The sequence below is a fragment of the Corvus hawaiiensis genome, chromosome 20 (assembly GCF_020740725.1).
Source record: "Corvus hawaiiensis isolate bCorHaw1 chromosome 20, bCorHaw1.pri.cur, whole genome shotgun sequence".
NCBI lineage: Eukaryota > Metazoa > Chordata > Aves > Passeriformes > Corvidae > Corvus > Corvus hawaiiensis.
This window is the reverse complement of record NC_063232.1, coordinates 7,442,385-7,461,861: the sequence shown is the minus strand read 5'-3', so window position 1 is coordinate 7,461,861 and position 19,477 is coordinate 7,442,385. Positions and strand designations below refer to the sequence as shown.

The window sequence follows — 19,477 nt, the reverse complement described above, 5'->3', positions numbered from 1 at the left end:
ATTAAAAAATATTTTTACATTGGAAAATCTCTGTAGGAAAGCAACTTTGGAGATAGTCTAGTTGCTGATATGTCAGAAAGGTTCATTTTTGACTCAGGAAAAATTATTTTTTTATTCACTTCAGGATGTAGTGCCTACAAATTGTGATCCAACAAAACTGATCGCTAGTGTACTTGCCGTTCAGGATGTAACGAGGATGCAGATTTAGTGGGCAGTTAGAAAACGCTGGATCGTGTGGAAGAACAGTCCAAGACAGACAAGGTCCCAGGAAAGCAAGTCTTTACACGAAAAGCGTTGGCTCGGGAAAGCAGCCTGCGGGCAGCGCGGAGCCGGGTCTGGCGCAGCTGCACAGCGGCACCTGCTGTTCCCGAACCGGCTCCAGCTCCTCGTCCTGTCCCGGCAGGGCCGGTCACCGCCTGACTGCGGGGCCACCGGAGCAAGGAACCTGCTCCAGTCCTGCTTCGTCCTGCAGGTCAGCTGCATCTTTAGTTTTTGTGTGGTTAAAAGGAAGATGTCACCTGCCAGCCACAGCTCAGCCCACCAAAACACATGGACAATTACTTTACAAACCATATTGGGGTCCTACAAACTCTGACCTCATGCATAGCAGATTCCCAAATACTACAGAGACTGCCTGAGACATGCTGATCCAACCTTCCTCAGGCACTAAGAGTTATAAACAAATTTACACCAGAAAATTATGCACTTTTACCAACCTAGCTTCCTTAGGGAAGTGAAAATTTAGTAGAAAATAGAGCTGGATTTAAATAGGAGCAAACTGCCATCATAACTTTGCCCCTTTCCCCCTCCTCAAAACAGGAGGATAGAAGAAGCAAATAAATTTTTTATCTCTTGTGTAGAATTTGTGTAAAAAAGTGGAAGAAAGATTTTTACTAATGGTGTTTCCATCCTCTTGCATAGAGCATGTGGCTCAAAGGCGTGAAGGGGATTCAATAGACGTATTTCTTAAAATGGACTGGTGACTCCTCAACAGAGGGAACCTTTGTAGCTCAAACCACTTACTTCTTGGCAAGTGATCCCACATCTTGACACCAAGTAGTCTTGGCAGTTCTGTGTACATCTGGCTTCTCATCTGCTCTTTGTATCGTGCCGGAGATGCTCAGTGCTCTGTGTAGTGCTGTCTTTCTCTGGATCCTGTGAGGGACCAGTACAATCAGGAGAAGCAGTGCCAGTCCTCCCATGCAAGGAGTTACCTGTAGACACAAGGCTGGTTAGATCAAAGACACCTGTTTTCTTATAGAGAGAACTCCACAGCAATTCAAATTGTGTTAGAACCACATATCAGAAAATTGCAAATATGTTCAGAAATAGATGTGTGCTGGTTTAGGTCATATTTGTAAAGAAAAACGGTGACTTTGGAGGAAAGATAATAGATCCTCCCTCCCCATCATACAGATACATGATCGCTTCTCCCTCTGATTTTAAAGAAAAAACATGTGAAGAAAGAAAACTGTACTGTAGTACTCCAGCCACAAACACAAGAATCACTGATGCAGTCACCAGTGTTACCTGAGTAACATCAGTGTTACTCCAGTAAATATTCTGCCCTACTCTGCATGTGCTAGCTGATTCTGTATACAAGGCATGAGGCTCTGACAAAGTGCTTCCAAAGCACTCGCAATGAGAGACATCACAATGACATGACCAGAACAGAAGAGGTTATTTTCTTGAAACCCTCAAATAATAGAAGTTGTTCCCAACAGCATTCCAGAAAACTGGTGCTACCAGTATATGATCATTTTACCTTCAAATTTTCTGTTTGAGGAGGTTTTGGTGCAGTAGCAACCATTCCAAATGTGCCCTCAGGTAAGAGGAACATCAGCACCTGCCCTGGTTGCTGTACACTTTCACCTACACCTAAGAAGTTTCTAGGCAGAAATTTGCCACTTGTCCTGCAGGAAAATTTCTCCTAAACACAATGTTCCTGACCTGTCAGAAGGTAGAAAGTCCTTCCACCACTCACCTTTAACACAATGAACTTAAAGAATCCAAACCCCAGTGATGATTTTGATGTTACGGTGAATGAAAATGAGTGACTCACCCTGAATGCCCAGTGCCAGTCACCTGTGCTTTTTGCCATGCCAGCTGCCAGCATGTAACCACAGCCACTGTAAACAACAGAAAGGAATGATCAGTAAGCACCAATGAATTCTGGATGGCTGAAATGACATGTCTTGCCAGCTGAGGAGAGCACACAGAAGTGTTCTGTCAGTTTTCCAAAGGGATAAACAGAAATAACCCTCATGGTTTGTGCTACTCTACTTGCCAGCCAGTATTAAAAAGAGAGTCTAACCTCCTCAGAGCAGACTTGAGACAATGACAGTAACGTCCCAGATTCCCCTTGGAATACATATTCTGTAGAATGACCCTGCAAACCCTGGTCAAAGAGCCCATAAAACAGTTTATTACCTACTCCCTTCTGTGCTAGTCACAGGAATTATGCCCTGCAGGAATTTCTTTAGTTTTAATCTGCCTTCTGGGCCCAGCCTTGGCTGCCTGCTCTGATACAGAGTATGCCTCTAAACCACTTGAAAAGCCCTTCTCCTCCTTTTCTTCAGACACAATGTCAATTTAACTAAAAGAGGAGAGGGAAGTACCAGCTCTTCCTTGGGAGATATGTAATGGAGGGTCCTTGAAAAATCTGTCAAATAAACTAATACCTAAAAGCTTTTGTCTTCCAAAACACAGAAATAAATTACATACTTTCATGCACATATTTCTTTTAGAATTGATTCAATATTTTATTCAAAGCCAGAGTTTCCAGAATTTGATTCTCACTAAAAGTGTTGGGGAGAAAAAGCAAATTTTTTTCAAGGTAAGTAGAGAAATACACCTAATCAACTCTATTCAAACTTGCTAAGGAAGTGACAAATCCCTTTGCAAGAGTCAATGCAGAAATATATCAAAATAAATCTGATTAGGGCTCAGGGTATATTGAATTGCAGGTGTGGTCAGACAGAATTTCAAAAGGCCACTAGCAAGAAAACCAACCTTCCCACTGGAATAAAGATGTAGAAGATAGATAACACTGTGGTCCTTTTTCCTTCCTCAAACAGGTCTGCAATGATGGTAGGTGCTATAGTGGAGTAACTGGCAGAGCCAATGCCAACCAGTCCTCGTGAAAGAACAAATATCCTGTAATGCTGCAGGGAAAAGACATATTATAGTCAAAAAAAGGCCATGCAAGAAAGAAAGCTTACTGTTAAAGAGGGGCATTTTAGTGGATCAAATCTACCAGAGGAAATCAGAATTGAACTGCCTTTTGCCTATGTCTGTATTCCCTCTACTCACACCTCCTCCCCTCACATCTCACTGCTGGGCTTTCTCTTTCTGCACAGCAGTGACTTCTCAGAGTGACACTCAGAGGGCATTTCAGGATAGGGTGGATAGCACACAAGCTTGCTCAACAAGCTGCCACACCGTAAGGTCATAAACAACAAACATGCAGGACAAAAATAAAATCCCATCAATTGCAACAATAATGTGGAGGTTCTCTATTGGCTGGGTTGGACGCCAGTGTCCTATAAGGCATTCCTGCATGGAGTACATTTAGTCCAGGCTTAAGGCTCGGGAAAGGAGTGGTCACTGATGCTTTTGCAAATGTGATTAGAGAAGGACCCTATCAAGTCCTGCAAGATGTATTCAGGTTGTTTTCAAAGCACCCTATAAAAAAGCAACATACCGACTCAGTGATGAATGAGCTCCCTAAGGTCACACCAGACCAGAAGAAAATACCAGCCCCAAGGATGATTTTCCTGTTGTAGCGATCTCCGAGGTATCCAAAGATGGGGGCAGCCAGCATGTAACACAAGGTGAAGACTGAAAATCCAACAATCAACAAAGACAATATTCGTCCAATTATTTTTGTCATATGTGCTGCTCACCCCTCAGATAAACTCAGGTTATTTTTAGAGCAGGGTTAAAGGCAGACTGAGTTTGTAGGACTAGGAGGGGGACTGATATTTGGAAAAAGACAAATGCAGACTCAAAATACTTATACAAAAATAAAATGTATGTGAATTACTTAACTTCTTTATTTCTTGCGAAACCTTTCATCTTTTGTGGTTTCCATACTGTGGGATTTTTGAAGGACTCAACTCCAGTCTGCCTTCCAGTTTTGCATTATAGTCAGCCTGCCCACAAGTGGAAGTGAGCAATACCACATACGAGGAGGAACTAGGAGAGGTAAGTAACTGGACTGTGTTTTAGGAGCAGACCACAAAGGGGCAAGGCAAAGTCAACCATCTGAAATAAGGAAATTTTATTACCTGTTTGCAGTAGACCTGTCTTCCCATCACTAAGCCCAAAGTATTTCTGTATATCCAAAAGGATCCCTGCAACAGAGGCAGACATTGAACGACAGCAGAGTATCCTGCTCAATCCTGCTGTCAGCTCTAAAACAGGGCTTGCAAGAACTGCAGCACATTTTCTACTTTAGATGTAAGCCATTACTCTGCCACAAGCACAAGATGCACAGAGAATTAAAAATTCTTATCACTATAAATAAAATTAATGATCTTCCACTATAAGGGTCTTATGAGAATCAGTTTACCCACTGTTTCAACCACACCTGTTCTGTTTCTTTTGCACCATTAGCACCTAAGTACATGAACAACTTAGAGTTCAAAGTTTAATGGACACGATGTGGAACAAAACACTGGATGTTAAGACAAAAAGGTCATTTTCTTCTCTATACTATGCCAGGGCTACAGATCTTCCATCTCACCTATACTGTATTTCCAATTTACATTGCTGAAAAACGATCAAAAATAGAAGGTACTGCTTTGAAAAAGCATACCTGTACTCCAGTATTGAAAGATATCAATTAAAAAAGACATTTATTCTCATACCACTTTAGTTTTGTCAAAATAGATAAAGTCATAGCATTGTTGAGAGGATGAAACCACCACCACTTACAAGAACAAGTTCTGTGTAATTTGCCTGCTGTGCTCACAGGAGCTCGTCTGCAGCAGAAGGGAGCTGGGTGAGGTCAGCAAGAGGCACCTCTTCTCCCACAGTGTGTTTTACATGTTGTGCCATGAACTATACTGCTCCAGCCACTTAAAAGCAGTGTGGGACCAGCTAATTTAAAGCTAAATCCGTGTTCTCCTACAGTCCCCATGGCTGCAGCATCAGTCCACTCACTATTTACTGATGTGACTTCAAGTCAGTGTGGATCAAGGTCCAGCCTAACAGCAGCTCCAGAGATTTACAGTTGTTTCTCAATGACTCTTGAACATAGTTTACATTTAGGGATTTCCTAATGCTTTCAAAAGTTTAAATGGGTGATTTAATTCAAACATTTTGCATCATTAAAACAGGACAATCAATTGTATCTTTCTGGCAGCCAGTGATCAACGCACAGAAATACTGTATTACACGAATTCAGGTTTGGTCTCATGGATTATTTAGAACAAATCACAGCTAACAAGACTTGAACAGAACCACAACTTCACCTCAAACTAACACTCACACTGAACACAATTAAAATGTCATCCCCTTCACATAACTAAAATAACTGATCCTACTCGTTCCTGGCAAATTACAAAGCACTGATTTGAACAGCTTGGTGACAAAAAAGAGGGGAAAGGTCTGCATGGTCACTAGTTTTAACAAATTTAAGTCAGCAGACAATTAAGAGGAAGAGCTTGTTTTCTGTGATGCAAATGCTGTCAAAGCCTGTGAGCAAAACTATCCGGAAACCACAGCTTTGTAACTGCTACCAGTTTACTGCTAGTTTACTTCTAAGCAGATACTCACACCTCCCCTTCCTCTCTTTCCTGTTAGCTGATACCTAACAACATAGTCATACACTTGGACAGCCAAACTCAAATGCAAAGCAAAAGTGTTGCAAGAATTCTGCGGTGGCATGGAATTATAGCAGGTGAACAGTAAGCTGTGGTATAAACTTCAGCTTACAGACTTTCTCCATGGCCCAGGAGACATAGGATTAAGTAAAAAGTGGTTTAGTCATACAGTGTAATTAAAGGAGATGTTTCAAAGGCCTGGGAACTATCCCAACCTCTGCTCTTGAATTCTTACGTGTCCCTGAAGGTACCTCACTCACAGGAGCATGCTGGGGAAATTTTAAGCTCTTAGCAGGTACAGGAGCCCCTGAATAGTTCAAAGCCTAGAATGAGCCAAATGGCTTCTTGAACTTAACCCCCCAAAGGGGTTACCCTTCTAGCATCCAAGTTCTCCCTTGAAGATATTTTCTTTCTCTTCTGTCCTCTGTCCTTCTCCAAGGAAAGTTACTTGACAACAGAATGCATACACAGAAGTTTTTCACCAACAGCCTTGCAGTGTCATTCACTGGAGCAGGCACTCCTACTGCACTCCTACTCCTACTTGCTTCCTTCCCTCTTGTGTTGTTTAAAAGTACTCAAAAAACCAAGCTCAACCTCCTAAACCCACTATGCTCTCCATTATTAAAGACACTGACTGAATGTCCTAAATTTCTGAATGGTCTAAGTAGCAAAATAACTCTTTTGTGTACAGTAACTAGGTATTAATTCCAAATTCAATAGTCCATCCTTTGGGTTTTTTCAAGGTTATAAAACATTGCTGTTTCCCAGGCCACTCAGAAGTAAAATATAGCAAGGTCACAACAAGTGTTTCCCCTATTTTCTAAATCAGATGCCTGGAAGCATGGTAGATGCTTAGGAGTGTTACTAAATAGAAGAATTTACACAGACCACAATTTACATGGGAGAAAAAACCCACAGTTTTCCCTCCAGTTTACTATAAGCAACTCTTGGTTGTTTTCAGCTAGGGAAAAAAAATAGTTTAAAAATCACATTTTGGAGGAAGAATATTATTTATTAGACAACAAGTCATAACTTGGGTAGGGGAAGGCTTAAGGAAGTGGGTCTCTATTCTTTTTTCACAATCATGTTCCACTCTTCATTGCAGAAGTCACAAAACTGCCAGCAGCTCACAAGGAAGTTAAGACTCCCCTAAGCAAACTAACACAGATAACAAAGTTATCACAAAGATGACATAGTTTTTGTACTTTTAAGGGAGGGAATAGCATCAGTATTCTTCAGATAAAGGAATACCATGTAGAATCTACTAGATGAAAAGAAGGCCTTGAAACTGCTGGGTACAGTAAAGAGAAGCTCCTTAGTCAAACCTCTGTAGAACCCAGCCACAAAAATGGACCAGTTGCTCCGTATGCTAAAGTCTGTTTATAAGAGACCTAGATTTTAAAATATTATATTATTTTTATAAGCATTCCACTAACTATTAATATCCAATAAATCACTTCTAGGTTTTTCCAGATTTATAATTGGAAGTTTCATTAAGAGTATGATCAACAGGCTAAAGCAGATAAATGAGAAATAGTAAAAAGACATAAATATCCTTACTTTAGAAACATTTGTAGAGTTTAGAAACATTTGCAGAGCTGCTAAGAACTTACATTTCTTTTTCTTTAGAAGAGGAAAATGGGCTCTCACCTGGCACAATGAACCAGTCAATGAAATTTATTAAATTCCCAAAGCACAGCACAGCAACTACCAGGCAATCCCTCTTTGCTGGATTGTTCCTTGACACGGACACTGATGGACATTGTGTCCCATCTGCTGCAGCAGCTCCATAATTCTGTCCCTCAAGCAGTGGCTGGAGCAGCAAGCCTGTGTCTTCATGTTCGCAGGGGGGTTGCATGTTTCCAGTGCAGACACTCAGCAGGGATGATGAAGCATTTCCTCACACAAAATTGATGTGTTGGGGCTATGAGGAACTTCAATCACTACGGTCATTTCCGGCACTGAAGCCCAGCCACTAAGAACTGAAATGAAATGTTCCTTGCAGTCAGAAGAACTTGCAAACAAAAAAGCTGCAGTGTTTTGCAAAAGTGCTGAAGACCATGGCCTTGAAGACTAGGAAAAGTAAATGTAAACAAAAGCAAAGTAATCCATTGTGCACCCAAGAAATAAAAGTGCACAACTCTGCAGTGATATCACAGAAACTACAAATGCCAAAATAACAATATTCTTTGTTGTCAGTGAGTTGCCAAAGCTAAAAATAGTCTTTCTACAGAAGAAAGAGAGAAAGAGAGAAAGAGAGAAAGAGAGAAAGAGAGAAAGAGAGAAAGAGAGAAAGAAAGGCTAATTTTCTAGACCAGTACCTATTTTTTTTACTTGAGCCCTCCTTTAACCACAGATTTCTTGTGCAACTCTGTGACAAGTCATTTGCTTTCTCTGCACCTCAGGTTCTCACCACACACAAACTGTGTCCTTTAAAACAGGGCTGTATAGCCTTGTCCTGCCACCTAAGCATTCCCTGCTCCTTGCTATCGCCCACCTGTTTGGCCAGATATACTCCTAGAACAAAATCCTTCCCCCTAAGTTCCAGAGTTTTTAGGTCAAATCAGTAGAAGACTCATACTCCACACTACATGCTGGGTTTCATTTGGTGTTTTAGGGAAGGAATATGAAACAAAACCAACCAACCAACAACCCAGAACGCTACACTGAGCAGAGAAAGGGAAATGGAAACAAAACCACTCTTCCCCACTGCTGCTGGAACAGTGCACATTCCACAGTTTTGAGTTGTTCAAAGGGATTTTTTTTCCCTTTCTCCCTCAAGAAACAGTTCTGAAAGGGGAGGAGCAGAGGGTATAGGAAGGCGTTCTTGTTCTTTTGGCACATGAAGACACCTTTATCTGCCTTCTTTCTTCTGCCCACTCACATTTTTAGAAGTATTCAGTCACCTGTCTTTTGAGCCACTTTGTGGATTACCAACTTCAGAAGCTAATTTATTTTTTGCAGCCTGTTAAGAAAATTTAAAGTGAAAATTACCAGCAAACTCTAAGAGTTTAAGAGTGAGGCAGCTAATTTGAATGAGGACTACTTATGGTTTATGACTCATGCATGAAAACACCAGCCTGTGGTTGGGCTTTTTTAAAGAACTGTGTATTTCACACTTTAGACTAACTAAAAAACAAAATAGCACCTACCACTCTTGGCCCTTTTGTAAAATCCAGACTCCTTTGCTTCCACGTGCTCATTCTATCTTCCCTTTCTTTTATCTCTCTCCCTTTTTCGCTGCTATAGACCACAGAATGTTCTCTGAGCAACGTCACGTTATCCACACCATCCCAGCGCTTAACTAAACCAGCGAAGTCAAGAGCTCCTTGGAAGTTCTTGGAAGCAATAAAGAATCAACACAATTTTGTAGCAATTAGAAGCTTTCCCTCCAACCCCAGCCGAGGACAAAGGAAAATCAGGAGCACCTATTCCCATTACCGGTTCAATGCCTCTGACGAGTTCGGGCGGGCTGTGGCGGCGCCCGGGCGCTGCGCCGCTGGGTGGCGCCCCAAGCCCGGCGCGGCGCCGCCGCCCCGCCCGCTCCCGTCCGGCCTCCGTATCCTTCCCCAGGAATATTTTCCGTGTTTGATGCCCAGCCGCCGCTCAGACCTTGTAAGGAGAAGGCCTCACGGGGCAGCTCATCATGGTTTAACTCTCACTTTGGATAGTTTAAATGTCTCTTGATCCAAGCGTCCTCGGAGTACCCAGGGCACATCCTATATTACTCTCAACTCCTGACATTTACTGCTGGACCTGATGTTTTGAGACAGCCAAAGGCAGGTTTCTAACTATAACTGCTGTGGCAAGAACACAATTCTGCTTTTATAACCCAACATTTCCGAATTCCAAATTTTCCAAAGACAGAGTCAGATTAAACAAGATGTTCCTCACAAACACAAACCCATCAGTTCTAAACACTTCTTTTGATTCCATTTTTGCCCTTCATTAGTTTCCAGATATCACTTCCACTTCATGCTTTTTGTTGCTGTACTACCTGGCCACTGGTGGCATCGCGTCTGTGTACACATCCCCCTTCTCCCTTCCCTCAGTGTCACAAGCCACCTCCTTCCACCCATTCCGGCTTTCACTGCTGGGTACAAGTCCGCAGTGGTTTTTAAAAGGCCCCCTGTGACTTTGCCTTCCTCTGTCAGCTCCTAGAGCCATCATTCCTTGACAACCATCATTCCTTGATAGCCACCCTGCCTTAACTGCATGCTTGTGCTGTTCTCCAATCACAATTTTCGTGTTTATCCAGACCACACTGCACCAAAAACTTCCAGCAAAAGTTCGTGGCAATCCACTTTTGCATTGTGGGCATATAGAATGCCACTATACAATGTAAGCCAACTTTTGTTAGGCAAGATCACAGCTCATTTCTTTATAGAAAATTAAATTTTTTCTTTATTTGTTCTGTCAGTCAGGCAGCTCCTTTCTTGGAATGAAGTGCAGTGTTTGCTTCCACAGCTTACCCTGGCGGTGCCAGGTGCCCATGCAATATAAAAGGCAGCTTTTTACCCCTGTCATACTCCTTCAGAAGCTCTGTTCTCTTGGTGGTTCATTTGAGCATGAGATCTCATAGCTGTGCCATGCAGTTAAACTCTCCCATGAGAGCAGCAAGTCAGAACCTCTTTATTCTCATGTTTGGCACCAGCCCACACACAGAGCAACATATTTTCTTACACCATTTGGAATCTGGCTGTGGTACCAAAAGTTGTTTTGATGGCTGAACCTGACAGAGGCAACTGAGATCCCCCAGATGGACACACACGTTTGGTGATAGTTAAACTGGCTGGCTGATCCTCAGCAGGCCAAGAAATGTGCCATGCCTGAATCCTGACAGGACTGCTTACACACAACTGATGTGAGAGCTTCCAGCTTTCTCTGAAAGGATTTCCAAGTATTTACTACAAAATGCCTTTGAATGTATTTATTTATCCAAATAACCTCTAATGGTGGATGCTGCCGCATCCGTGAACAGCTTTGGAGGTTTGCCAGAGCTTTCCCAGAAAGCTACATCAGAAGGGGCATTAATAGTGAACCAAGATGTCAGACAGATATACATTGAAAATATTTTATTATCCTGATTAACTCCGAACCATTTCCATACATGTAACAAAAAGAAGCTTATTAAGCCACTGAACAGGAAACAGCAACAAAATCTATGAAAACTAAATATGAAAATAATATTAATTGTTGACTAAATCTAACAATACTGATTTTAGGGAGAAAGAAATAAGCTGCTTTTGGTATCTCTCTCATGCATTACCCAGACAGAGAACATAAAGTAACCAAAAGAAAATACATACTTGTCTGTATTTGCAAGTATATATTTAATTGCTTCAATAAGGTTAGACCAACAAGCATGCATTTAATGCAGAACATAAGACTGGTCTGCATTTTGAGGTGTATGTATTTTAAGCCTGTTGTGATGGAAGCAAATTCATAAATCATGAGATTCTGCAAATAATTGAAATTTGGATTGGTGCAAAACTTAATAATTTTAGTGTCTGACAAGATCAGAAAAGTGAAATTTAACATCATTCTAGTAGACAGACAGCTCAATAAATGCATGTCCAGACCCACCTGAAATATTCCACTCCAAGGAGATTCAAAGACAATTATAGTGACTGCAAAAAAGCTGCAGAATGACAGAGATTCAGGTAAGAGGTTGGGGGGGTTTAAGGTTTGTCACTACTTGTACCAAGGCTGCACAATAACTCACTTTGGTTTTGAACCCAGTCTGCAGTGCTAAAACATAAAGACAGACTTGGACTGAGACACGAACACCTGGGCTGCACGTCTGCAGGGGCAGCAGTTTGACAGTTTAAACCAAGCAGTGACCAGCCTGACAGGAGGGCAGAAATGTAACCACGTATAAAAGTAGCATAATTTTCAGTTACAGATCTATTATAGAATCAACACTTGATCCTGTTCTCATACAAGACCATATTACAAAACTCCAGAGATGACTCATCTACTAACGTGTATATTTTTCTTGCCTTTCAGCCCTCCAGACTGATGTACATTTGCCAAGCTGTTATTACCATGGAATACACAGCTGAGAGGGAGGGAGCCCGAGCACTCTCCTTCCGAGGGAAGTTTGAGAAATTCTGCACCTGTACTTTGTTGAATCTGCTCTATCTGTATGTGGTGCTTGCAGCTACATTAGCCATGATTAACACTCAGGTAGCAATTGCTAATGACTTCAAAAGCTGTTAGGAAATATTTTGTATTTTAACATGAAATTTAATACCTGAATAATCAAAACTAGATTGCCAACAGTTTTTCTTCATCTTTGCAGGCAGAACTAGATGTGTGAACCATTATTTAATTTGAGTCTCTGTCCATATCTTGTGGAACAAATATGCTGCAACAGCCTCAACCATCCAGACTAATCATCTTTACAGTAGTCCACTACTACCAAAAACTTCAAGAAAACCAGCTGGACCACCTGATCCACTGTACACTTAATTAGAAAATATCTGCTAGGAAGATTCTCATTCTGCGAGTTTCAATAAATGCTACATTTTTAGTCACCACATCCTTTTTACCTCCTCACCCTAAATTTCCATCTAAAATGCTTTCCTTCTTGTTGCCTGAGTAATAGCACAAAACCCAGTGTGGATTCACTGGAACATACTCTAGTGCTGTGACAGCAGTAAATAAAATTTACACAAACTGAAGTATAAAATCTACTATTTCATTATTACTGACAATTAGCTCTATATAACTTCCTACTTCTTGGAATGCAGATCATGCTTTTGGTTGGGCAGGGAAGCTAGTTTAGACTCTTCTCCTACACCTTTTAAATTAGGAAACAAACTGAAGCTTTACAAAAAATTTCTTAGGGTGCTTACCTAGGTAACTTATCTCACAGGTAACATTCTCCTTGGTTGTATCCATATAATTCTGTCCCAAAAGGTATAGCAGAAGAAATTACAGTTCCAGCACATAATCACAGAGCAGCAAAAGATGAACACACTCCAATTCTATTAGCTGCTCCCTTCTTCTCTGGGAAAACAAAAAGAAAAGCAAAAACCTCCTTTGCAAATGAGAACATTTTGCATTAACATCAGACAAAGGAGGAAGCTGCACATCGCTGGAACAGAGCTTCCTCTTATAGCTGAGATTTATTCAAGCACAGCGCAGCTCGTGGATGTCAAGAGAAGTGAGGAATTATAGTTAATGTGCACCAAAGATACTATTTCACCAACCAGTTTATCTGCTTTGGCCTTGACCATTTTTTAGCTCAAGCTTATTTTTACTGGTGTAGCTGATAAGTGAATTTCTCGCATTTTGGGATTCTGGATGCTTCTGACACAATTAGAGCAGAAAAGGGCTGTGACATCTGCTTGGATTTTGGAAGAAAACTCTGGAATTAAATGTCTATTTAACCTATGTTTTGACCTTTCTACCACAGTGAAACATTCATCCCCAGAGGAACTATTAGTTGACCACTGCAGTCTTCACTGTGATACACCAGAGTCCTCTTAATTAAGACGACAGCAAAGCAGGTAAGAGTCATTTATTATGAGTAATGATAAACAGACAAGCACTGACAGAACAAAAATGGAGGCCTTTCCCTATGAGGCCTCTCTCTTTCCAGCCTCACTACCTCCAGACTGAAAGGGAAGACTATTCTGCAGTGAACACAGTATTTTAATCACTACAGAGAATGTTAAGGTCAGGGTTAACTAAAAATTGATTTAAATTAAAAATATTCTAATTAAGTATTGAGAATGCCTTTATTTCCCAGAAATAAGTCCTGCACAAAGAGATTTACTGTCACTCTCAATGCTTCCAGTAAGGCAAAGTGAGGCTGTATGCACCCTTTTGGGAAGGGTAAGTATGTGAACTCACTATAGCCATGCTTAATTGATAGCACTGTGAAACAAATTCTGCCAGCAACAAAAGAAAAGCTTGGTCATTCTAAAGCACTACCCCCAGGATGCTGATTTTTATGACAGTTATTATGCAAATATTTGGAAGTTCTTAAAGTTATAATGCAATTTAGATAGGAAATTGGGATTAAAATGTATCTATACTATCACTGATAGGTAGCTACCTTAGGCAGAGGGCAGCTCCCAGTCCAACAAGAGAACAAATGGAGGAAGTGGCCAGAGTCACTCTTTTCCTGGGCATCTTCTGTTTGATATTAATCCACTAGAGATAAAAAAGTCTGTAAAAATCTTGGCCAGTCAAACATCTACTTTTAATGAAACAACAACAAAAAAAAAAAAACAAACCCAAAAACACCAACCAAACAAAAAAAAAAGTGAAGTGTGGAAAGGATTGTCTATCAGTTCCATTGGTAACCTGGGAGAAGAGTTGGGAAGAACTCCTTGCTCTGCTACTTAACTTCCTTTGCTAAAGCAAAGGGAGGCCAAGCCTGCAGTCCTAAAGCAACTGGTACCATCATAATTTAAAGGGAGAAAGAAAACAATAAACATTAAAACTTTGAAACACTTACACAGTTCTACTTAACATCTGATTCTTGTTAACACATACAAGATGTTTTCAGGCTTCAGCACTTGGTTCTTAAAGCTCTGGTTTGCATACAGTATTCATTACAAAATTTAAAACCACAGTAAAAAAATTACTATATGAATCACTTAGCAATATTAAAGTAAAAAGATAGAAATTAAACTTCTTTCTATTCATTTCATTCACAACCTCCTTCTATTCACTCTTTATACCAGAAATTTTACCTGTTCTGAAGATGCTCTCAAAATGTCTTACATATAAAATCATAAGGTATATGAATAAACTCTGGCCTTTCTTTCTTTCCTGGAGTCATGCTGGCATTTGCACACTTTACACACTTTTGATAAAGTATAAGACTCTCAGGCTGCTAATAAAAAAGAATTTTATTCTCACAATTTTAGAAGCTACTTTTGCTTAAGGCAAGTTCAGTACAAGTGGAAGAACTATTCTCTCTTTATTCTTACCAGCCACCAACCAGCAAAGGCTCTTTTCCATACTTCAAAGTAGCTTTTTGAATACTTTTCATAATAGAGCATTAATACCAACTTCAGCTGGTACATTTGCTTGAAAAAAAAGTGTTATGAGATTTATTATTGTAAATCCTGAATTTAAATGAAGCTAAGAAGAGGCTTTGTTTCAAAGTCCAGAATGGTTGCAGGAGTTTAACTGGCAGTCATGGAAGAACTGCAATCACTCGATTTTCAAAACTATCCAAAAAAAAAAAAATATTCTGTACCTTCCAACAAGGCTTATGTCAATAGAATATCTTCTGGCTTAGTTCATTAAAATGCTTCCATAAGAAATGATTTAGAAGTACAGAATAAGGGCAGTGTAAATCAGCAAAGTGATTAATCCGTTCAAAAAGCCAAATATAACTGAAGCCACCTGTGTTTTCACTGCCTCCATTCCCCCTCCTGCTTTTCTCCTCCTCCAGCAAGTTCTCAGTCCTGACAGAAAACCAAAGCAGTCCTACACGGCCACACACTGAGATCACCAGACTCCACAGGTCCAAGCCGTTCATCCCTTTTGTCCACCTGTTTGCACAGCAGACCTGCTTGGTGCTCCAAAGCCCAGATATTCCTTTGGGCTTCTGTTGAAATTAAATTCAGTTCCACAGTTCCTGTGTATAATACAAGAATTGTGGTTGCATAATTTTCTAGTAGAGGCAAATATTGTATTGTATGGTAACACTCTAGCCCACTGATGGCTGGACTTACACTATCTTAACCTATTTTGCTTCCTTGAGGGGACTAATCCTCACGTAACATGTCTAAGTGCATCCACATTAAGGGATTTGGCGCTTGAGCTGTGCAGTACGGGTCGTGTTGCTCGCGCTCTCACAGAGCCCTTGTGCAGGTTATATTTGTATTCACTGCTCCGTTCATCTCTGGGCAATTTCTATTCAATACCTTCCTGGCTGCAGACATATTTCCTTCCCTTTTGTGCACTGCACTAATTTTGTACTCGCAAAGGCACCAGAATGTGTCAGGTACAAATATGAGCATATCTCAAAGTACTGCAAATTTACTGTTCCAGGGAAAAATTAACTTTGTTGCCAAGCATTTTATATACCTCATAATCAACAATTTCTGGCCACAATTTGAGGTAAGAGGCATCAACTGGGATAGATTTTGCAAAATGAATTTTTGGGATATATTTTATAAAATGTGAGCAAAAGAATTTAGCAGGTTAAAAGGAAGAACAATTTTTAAAGTGTAATTCTTTATTTTAAACCAAGTGTGTATGTTCTTTTAAAAACAGCCCTATCTAAAATAAAATGTGAAATAAGGGCAGCCCACACGCCATGAAATCCAGCATCACAAAGTACAGAATATACCAGTAGTTCAGGCTTGCTGCAGAAATTTCAGAGAAAGTCAAAACACCGAACTGGTGGGTGTTATTGAGTAAGTGGCTGGAAATAGCATGTGGAGTGCTGAACCAGCTCCTTGTAGCAGAGCTTCATCTGCAAGTGCAGAAAGAAATTTCTTCATCTGAGTTTATTCAACAAGTTCATTTTGATGCCTGGTTCATTAAGAGATGGGAACCAAACACGGTTTGAAAAAAGCAGCCAGTTTGATTTTCCCTTTTCCAAACTTTGTGCAAAATCAAGGTGTGGGATGCTTAGATCTAACTTGTGGGAGGATGAGATCTGGTAGTATGAATATCTTGGAAGTGGGGGGAGATAAAAACAAATTCTCATTTCTCATTTTTAATGATTCCTTTGTGCATTTTAACTGAATCCCATCAAATGTTACTTAACAGAAAGAATCAGTTAAAAGCTCACAGCATCTAATAAACAAAATAGTACTTGATGGATTAAAGAACAAAATCAGAAGTTTGAAAAGATATATGTTCATGTACCTAAAATCAATGACTACTCCAGTCCTACTGACTGTCAAAAAGTAGCGTTGTGCCAAGCACCTAGAATCCACTATTTTAAAACATAATTAAAAATTTTAAATATAAAATAAATTATGTAAATTAGTATTTCCAGCTTGCCATTTTAAACCATGAATCAATTATTTAAATATCTTGTTTAAGCCAACAATAGAAAAAGGAAGCAGTGAAACCAGTATTTTAACTTCTAGCACCAAATTTACATACAAATAACCATTCTCGAGTATATGTCCTTGTTTCTTCGAGAAAGAATTCTTATGTTTATTTTCTTCCAGTAACATGCCAGCATTTCAGAAAAGGCAAATCAATTATGACCTCCTTCATATTTCACATCCTTGTGTTTGTTCCAAGGATCGAACACTGACACAGCAGTGGATCTCATGACTGCTTTCCATCAGGTATATTAAACTGATTGTCAATTAGGTCAGGCTTTCAGGTTGCAGAGCAAAGATTTCTCACACTCAATTCTTTAGAAATATGGGTTAGAAAATTGCAATTTTCATTTTACTTTAACCCTCCCCATAACTACTTTGGATTTAAGACAGTCTTCCATCATTAACTACTGATTTTGTTTGCAGATTTATTTTGATGTTGTTTTTTTTACTAATAATCAGGAAAGACATCCAATTCTGAATAAATTATGTCCATGCTGTGTAAAGTGAACACCTCTCAGGGGTCATTTTACACTCTCCTACCACTAATGGCTAGGCATGTCTGTTTCCCAGCTGAGAACGTTATCAATTTAAGTAATAGTTTAAGCTTATACAAATAAAGTTTGGAACAAGGTCATTCTGGTTTACCCAGGTCTTAAACAGCACCTTTCTGCCAAAAGCCTGAATCAACACCACCATAAGAATCCATAAAGATTTCCTGCAGTTCCAGAGACTGTTTTACCATAACCATTCCTGTCAAGCCTGATCATACCAGAAATCTTACCCAAAAGTCAGGTGAAAACACTTTGTTTAGGTGTCACCCTTCAGTGAACAACTTTGTCTACATGTACATCTGCTCTCCTTGGCTCAAGCAATCATTGTCCACATTTCATGCCACAACTAAAGCCTTTATCTCTGGTCAGTGACCTAGAGGGAATACTGCTAGATTTATTAAGGAGTGACAGACAGACATATGGTGAGGTTTGAACATTAGGGTCATTGTGGTTTCGTTTATCAGGGAATGTTAAGTCAAGATTAGCTCCTATTTCTGGCTCCAGGGCTTGCTCTGGTATCTTGGGCAAGACAATTTAGCGCCATGGACTGCCATACATGTCCATCCTGACTATGTGGACTGGTAGGGAAGAATGGAGATTCTTACCTCTACAAGAGATCCTCAAGGATTAGTGTTAACCCAGCAGGACCCTGATCTGAGCTGGAGAAGCTGAGCACTGCTGCAATACAAGTCAACGTAAATATTTTCATCATGCCCTGCTCAGAGACAAGTTCTGAAGAGATGTATTGTAGCAGCTGCAGCAATTCCTGTACCAGGCTTCTCTCTGTTTGCCATGCTACTGATTCACTGGTCCATATTTTTCCAGGAAATCACATTTCTTCACACACACACCCACTTCCAGTGAAACGTGAGCCCGACAACATTTGAGTAACAGTTAAACTTTTGAACCTGTTCTGTAGGAGTAGCCTTGAACTCAGCACAAATACTTGAGGCCAGACTGATGTGTTCGGCCCAGGTTTAGTCCCCGCTTTATTTATAGGTCACACCAGATTGGGAACAAAACAGCTTTTAGACCTTGCTATGCTCTTATTCAAGCCAGCAAGGAGCTGTGAATCAAACAAAAAGTACAATGAATTGCTATCTCCTTTTCCCCAATTTCTCTCTTCACAAGGAGTTTTCAGAGCGTTTTTCTTTATGATGCATATCCATGGTAATGGCCAACTGTTACCTCTACATACAATACAAGAAGAAATAATTTAGATTTTGCTACTCCCAAGTAAACTCAGTCAAGGCTTATTCAAAAAAAGAGATTCCTTAGAGCAAACTACTTATGTATTGACAAAAGCACAGCAAAACCAAGTGCTAGGGGGTAGACAGGAACACAGAACTGTTCAGCAAACTGATATTATTTCCTCGTGACAACTTGGATCCAGAACATAAGCCTTTTAAACACTTAGCCTTTACTGTTCACTAGATATAAACTGCAAGAAACCCAAGCCTGCAAATGCTATAAAGGGCATATAAATGGTCCCTTTTTGCCTAACAGGAACTGTTTTTAAGCCTAAAACCTGACACTTCACAATGCTACCATTTAAAATGTCTCTTCACTGACTTTAGCTTGTAAAATTAGAGGAACCTTGCAGAACATGTTACAGGGAGCTGTGTCTATCTTACCATCAGCTTTTTGCATTTGCCAAGAAGCTGAAGTAGGGGAGCAGATGATGTTAACAGTGTGAATCCAGCTGGAAGACTCCACAGAACAGAAACTATCTACTAGTGTAATCTGTGATTTGTGTTGTGAAGGAGGAACTGGAGAGAAAGTCAAACGAAAGACATCATATTCAAGAAAAGTAAGATGCTGAATGTGAAGCCTTGATCCTTTTTAAGGTGACAGAAAAAGTGCCAGGATTTCCTATTCTAATCATGAGATGAATTATGATGATAATATACCCTTGCCAAGGGAAAGATTAATGCAGTAAGGACCACAGCAAATGGCTGTCAGAACTGAACAGTCATTATACCAGAAATGGTCTCAGAAAAGATAATCTAAATTCTTATTGCCCTTCCACTCAATGCAGAAATGGGGGAGATGGCTGCAG

General features: G+C 40.2%; 1 protein-coding gene across 2 annotated transcripts in view; it reads right to left on the bottom strand.

Annotated features, from left to right (window-relative positions):
• The window catches only part of LOC125336440 (protein spinster homolog 3-like), a 30,772-nt gene extending 17,882 nt beyond the window's left edge, over window positions 1–12,890 (bottom strand). Inside the window, exons 1-7 of one of the 2 annotated variants that reach the window (XM_048324948.1) lie at window positions 12,689–12,890; window positions 7,479–7,810; window positions 4,290–4,355; window positions 3,704–3,840; window positions 3,013–3,164; window positions 2,063–2,129; window positions 1,024–1,214 (exon numbers count right to left, since the gene is read on the bottom strand). In XM_048324948.1, the coding sequence (XP_048180905.1) occupies window positions 1,024–1,214; window positions 2,063–2,129; window positions 3,013–3,164; window positions 3,704–3,840; window positions 4,290–4,355; window positions 7,479–7,686 (821 nt within the window). In that variant the 5' untranslated portion in view covers window positions 7,687–7,810; window positions 12,689–12,890. The remainder of the gene's footprint in view (window positions 1–1,023; window positions 1,215–2,062; window positions 2,130–3,012; window positions 3,165–3,703; window positions 3,841–4,289; window positions 4,356–7,478; window positions 7,811–12,688) is intronic. The other variant, XM_048324949.1, reaches the window with a different exon arrangement.
• Window positions 12,891–19,477: the final 6,587 nt, after the last annotated feature.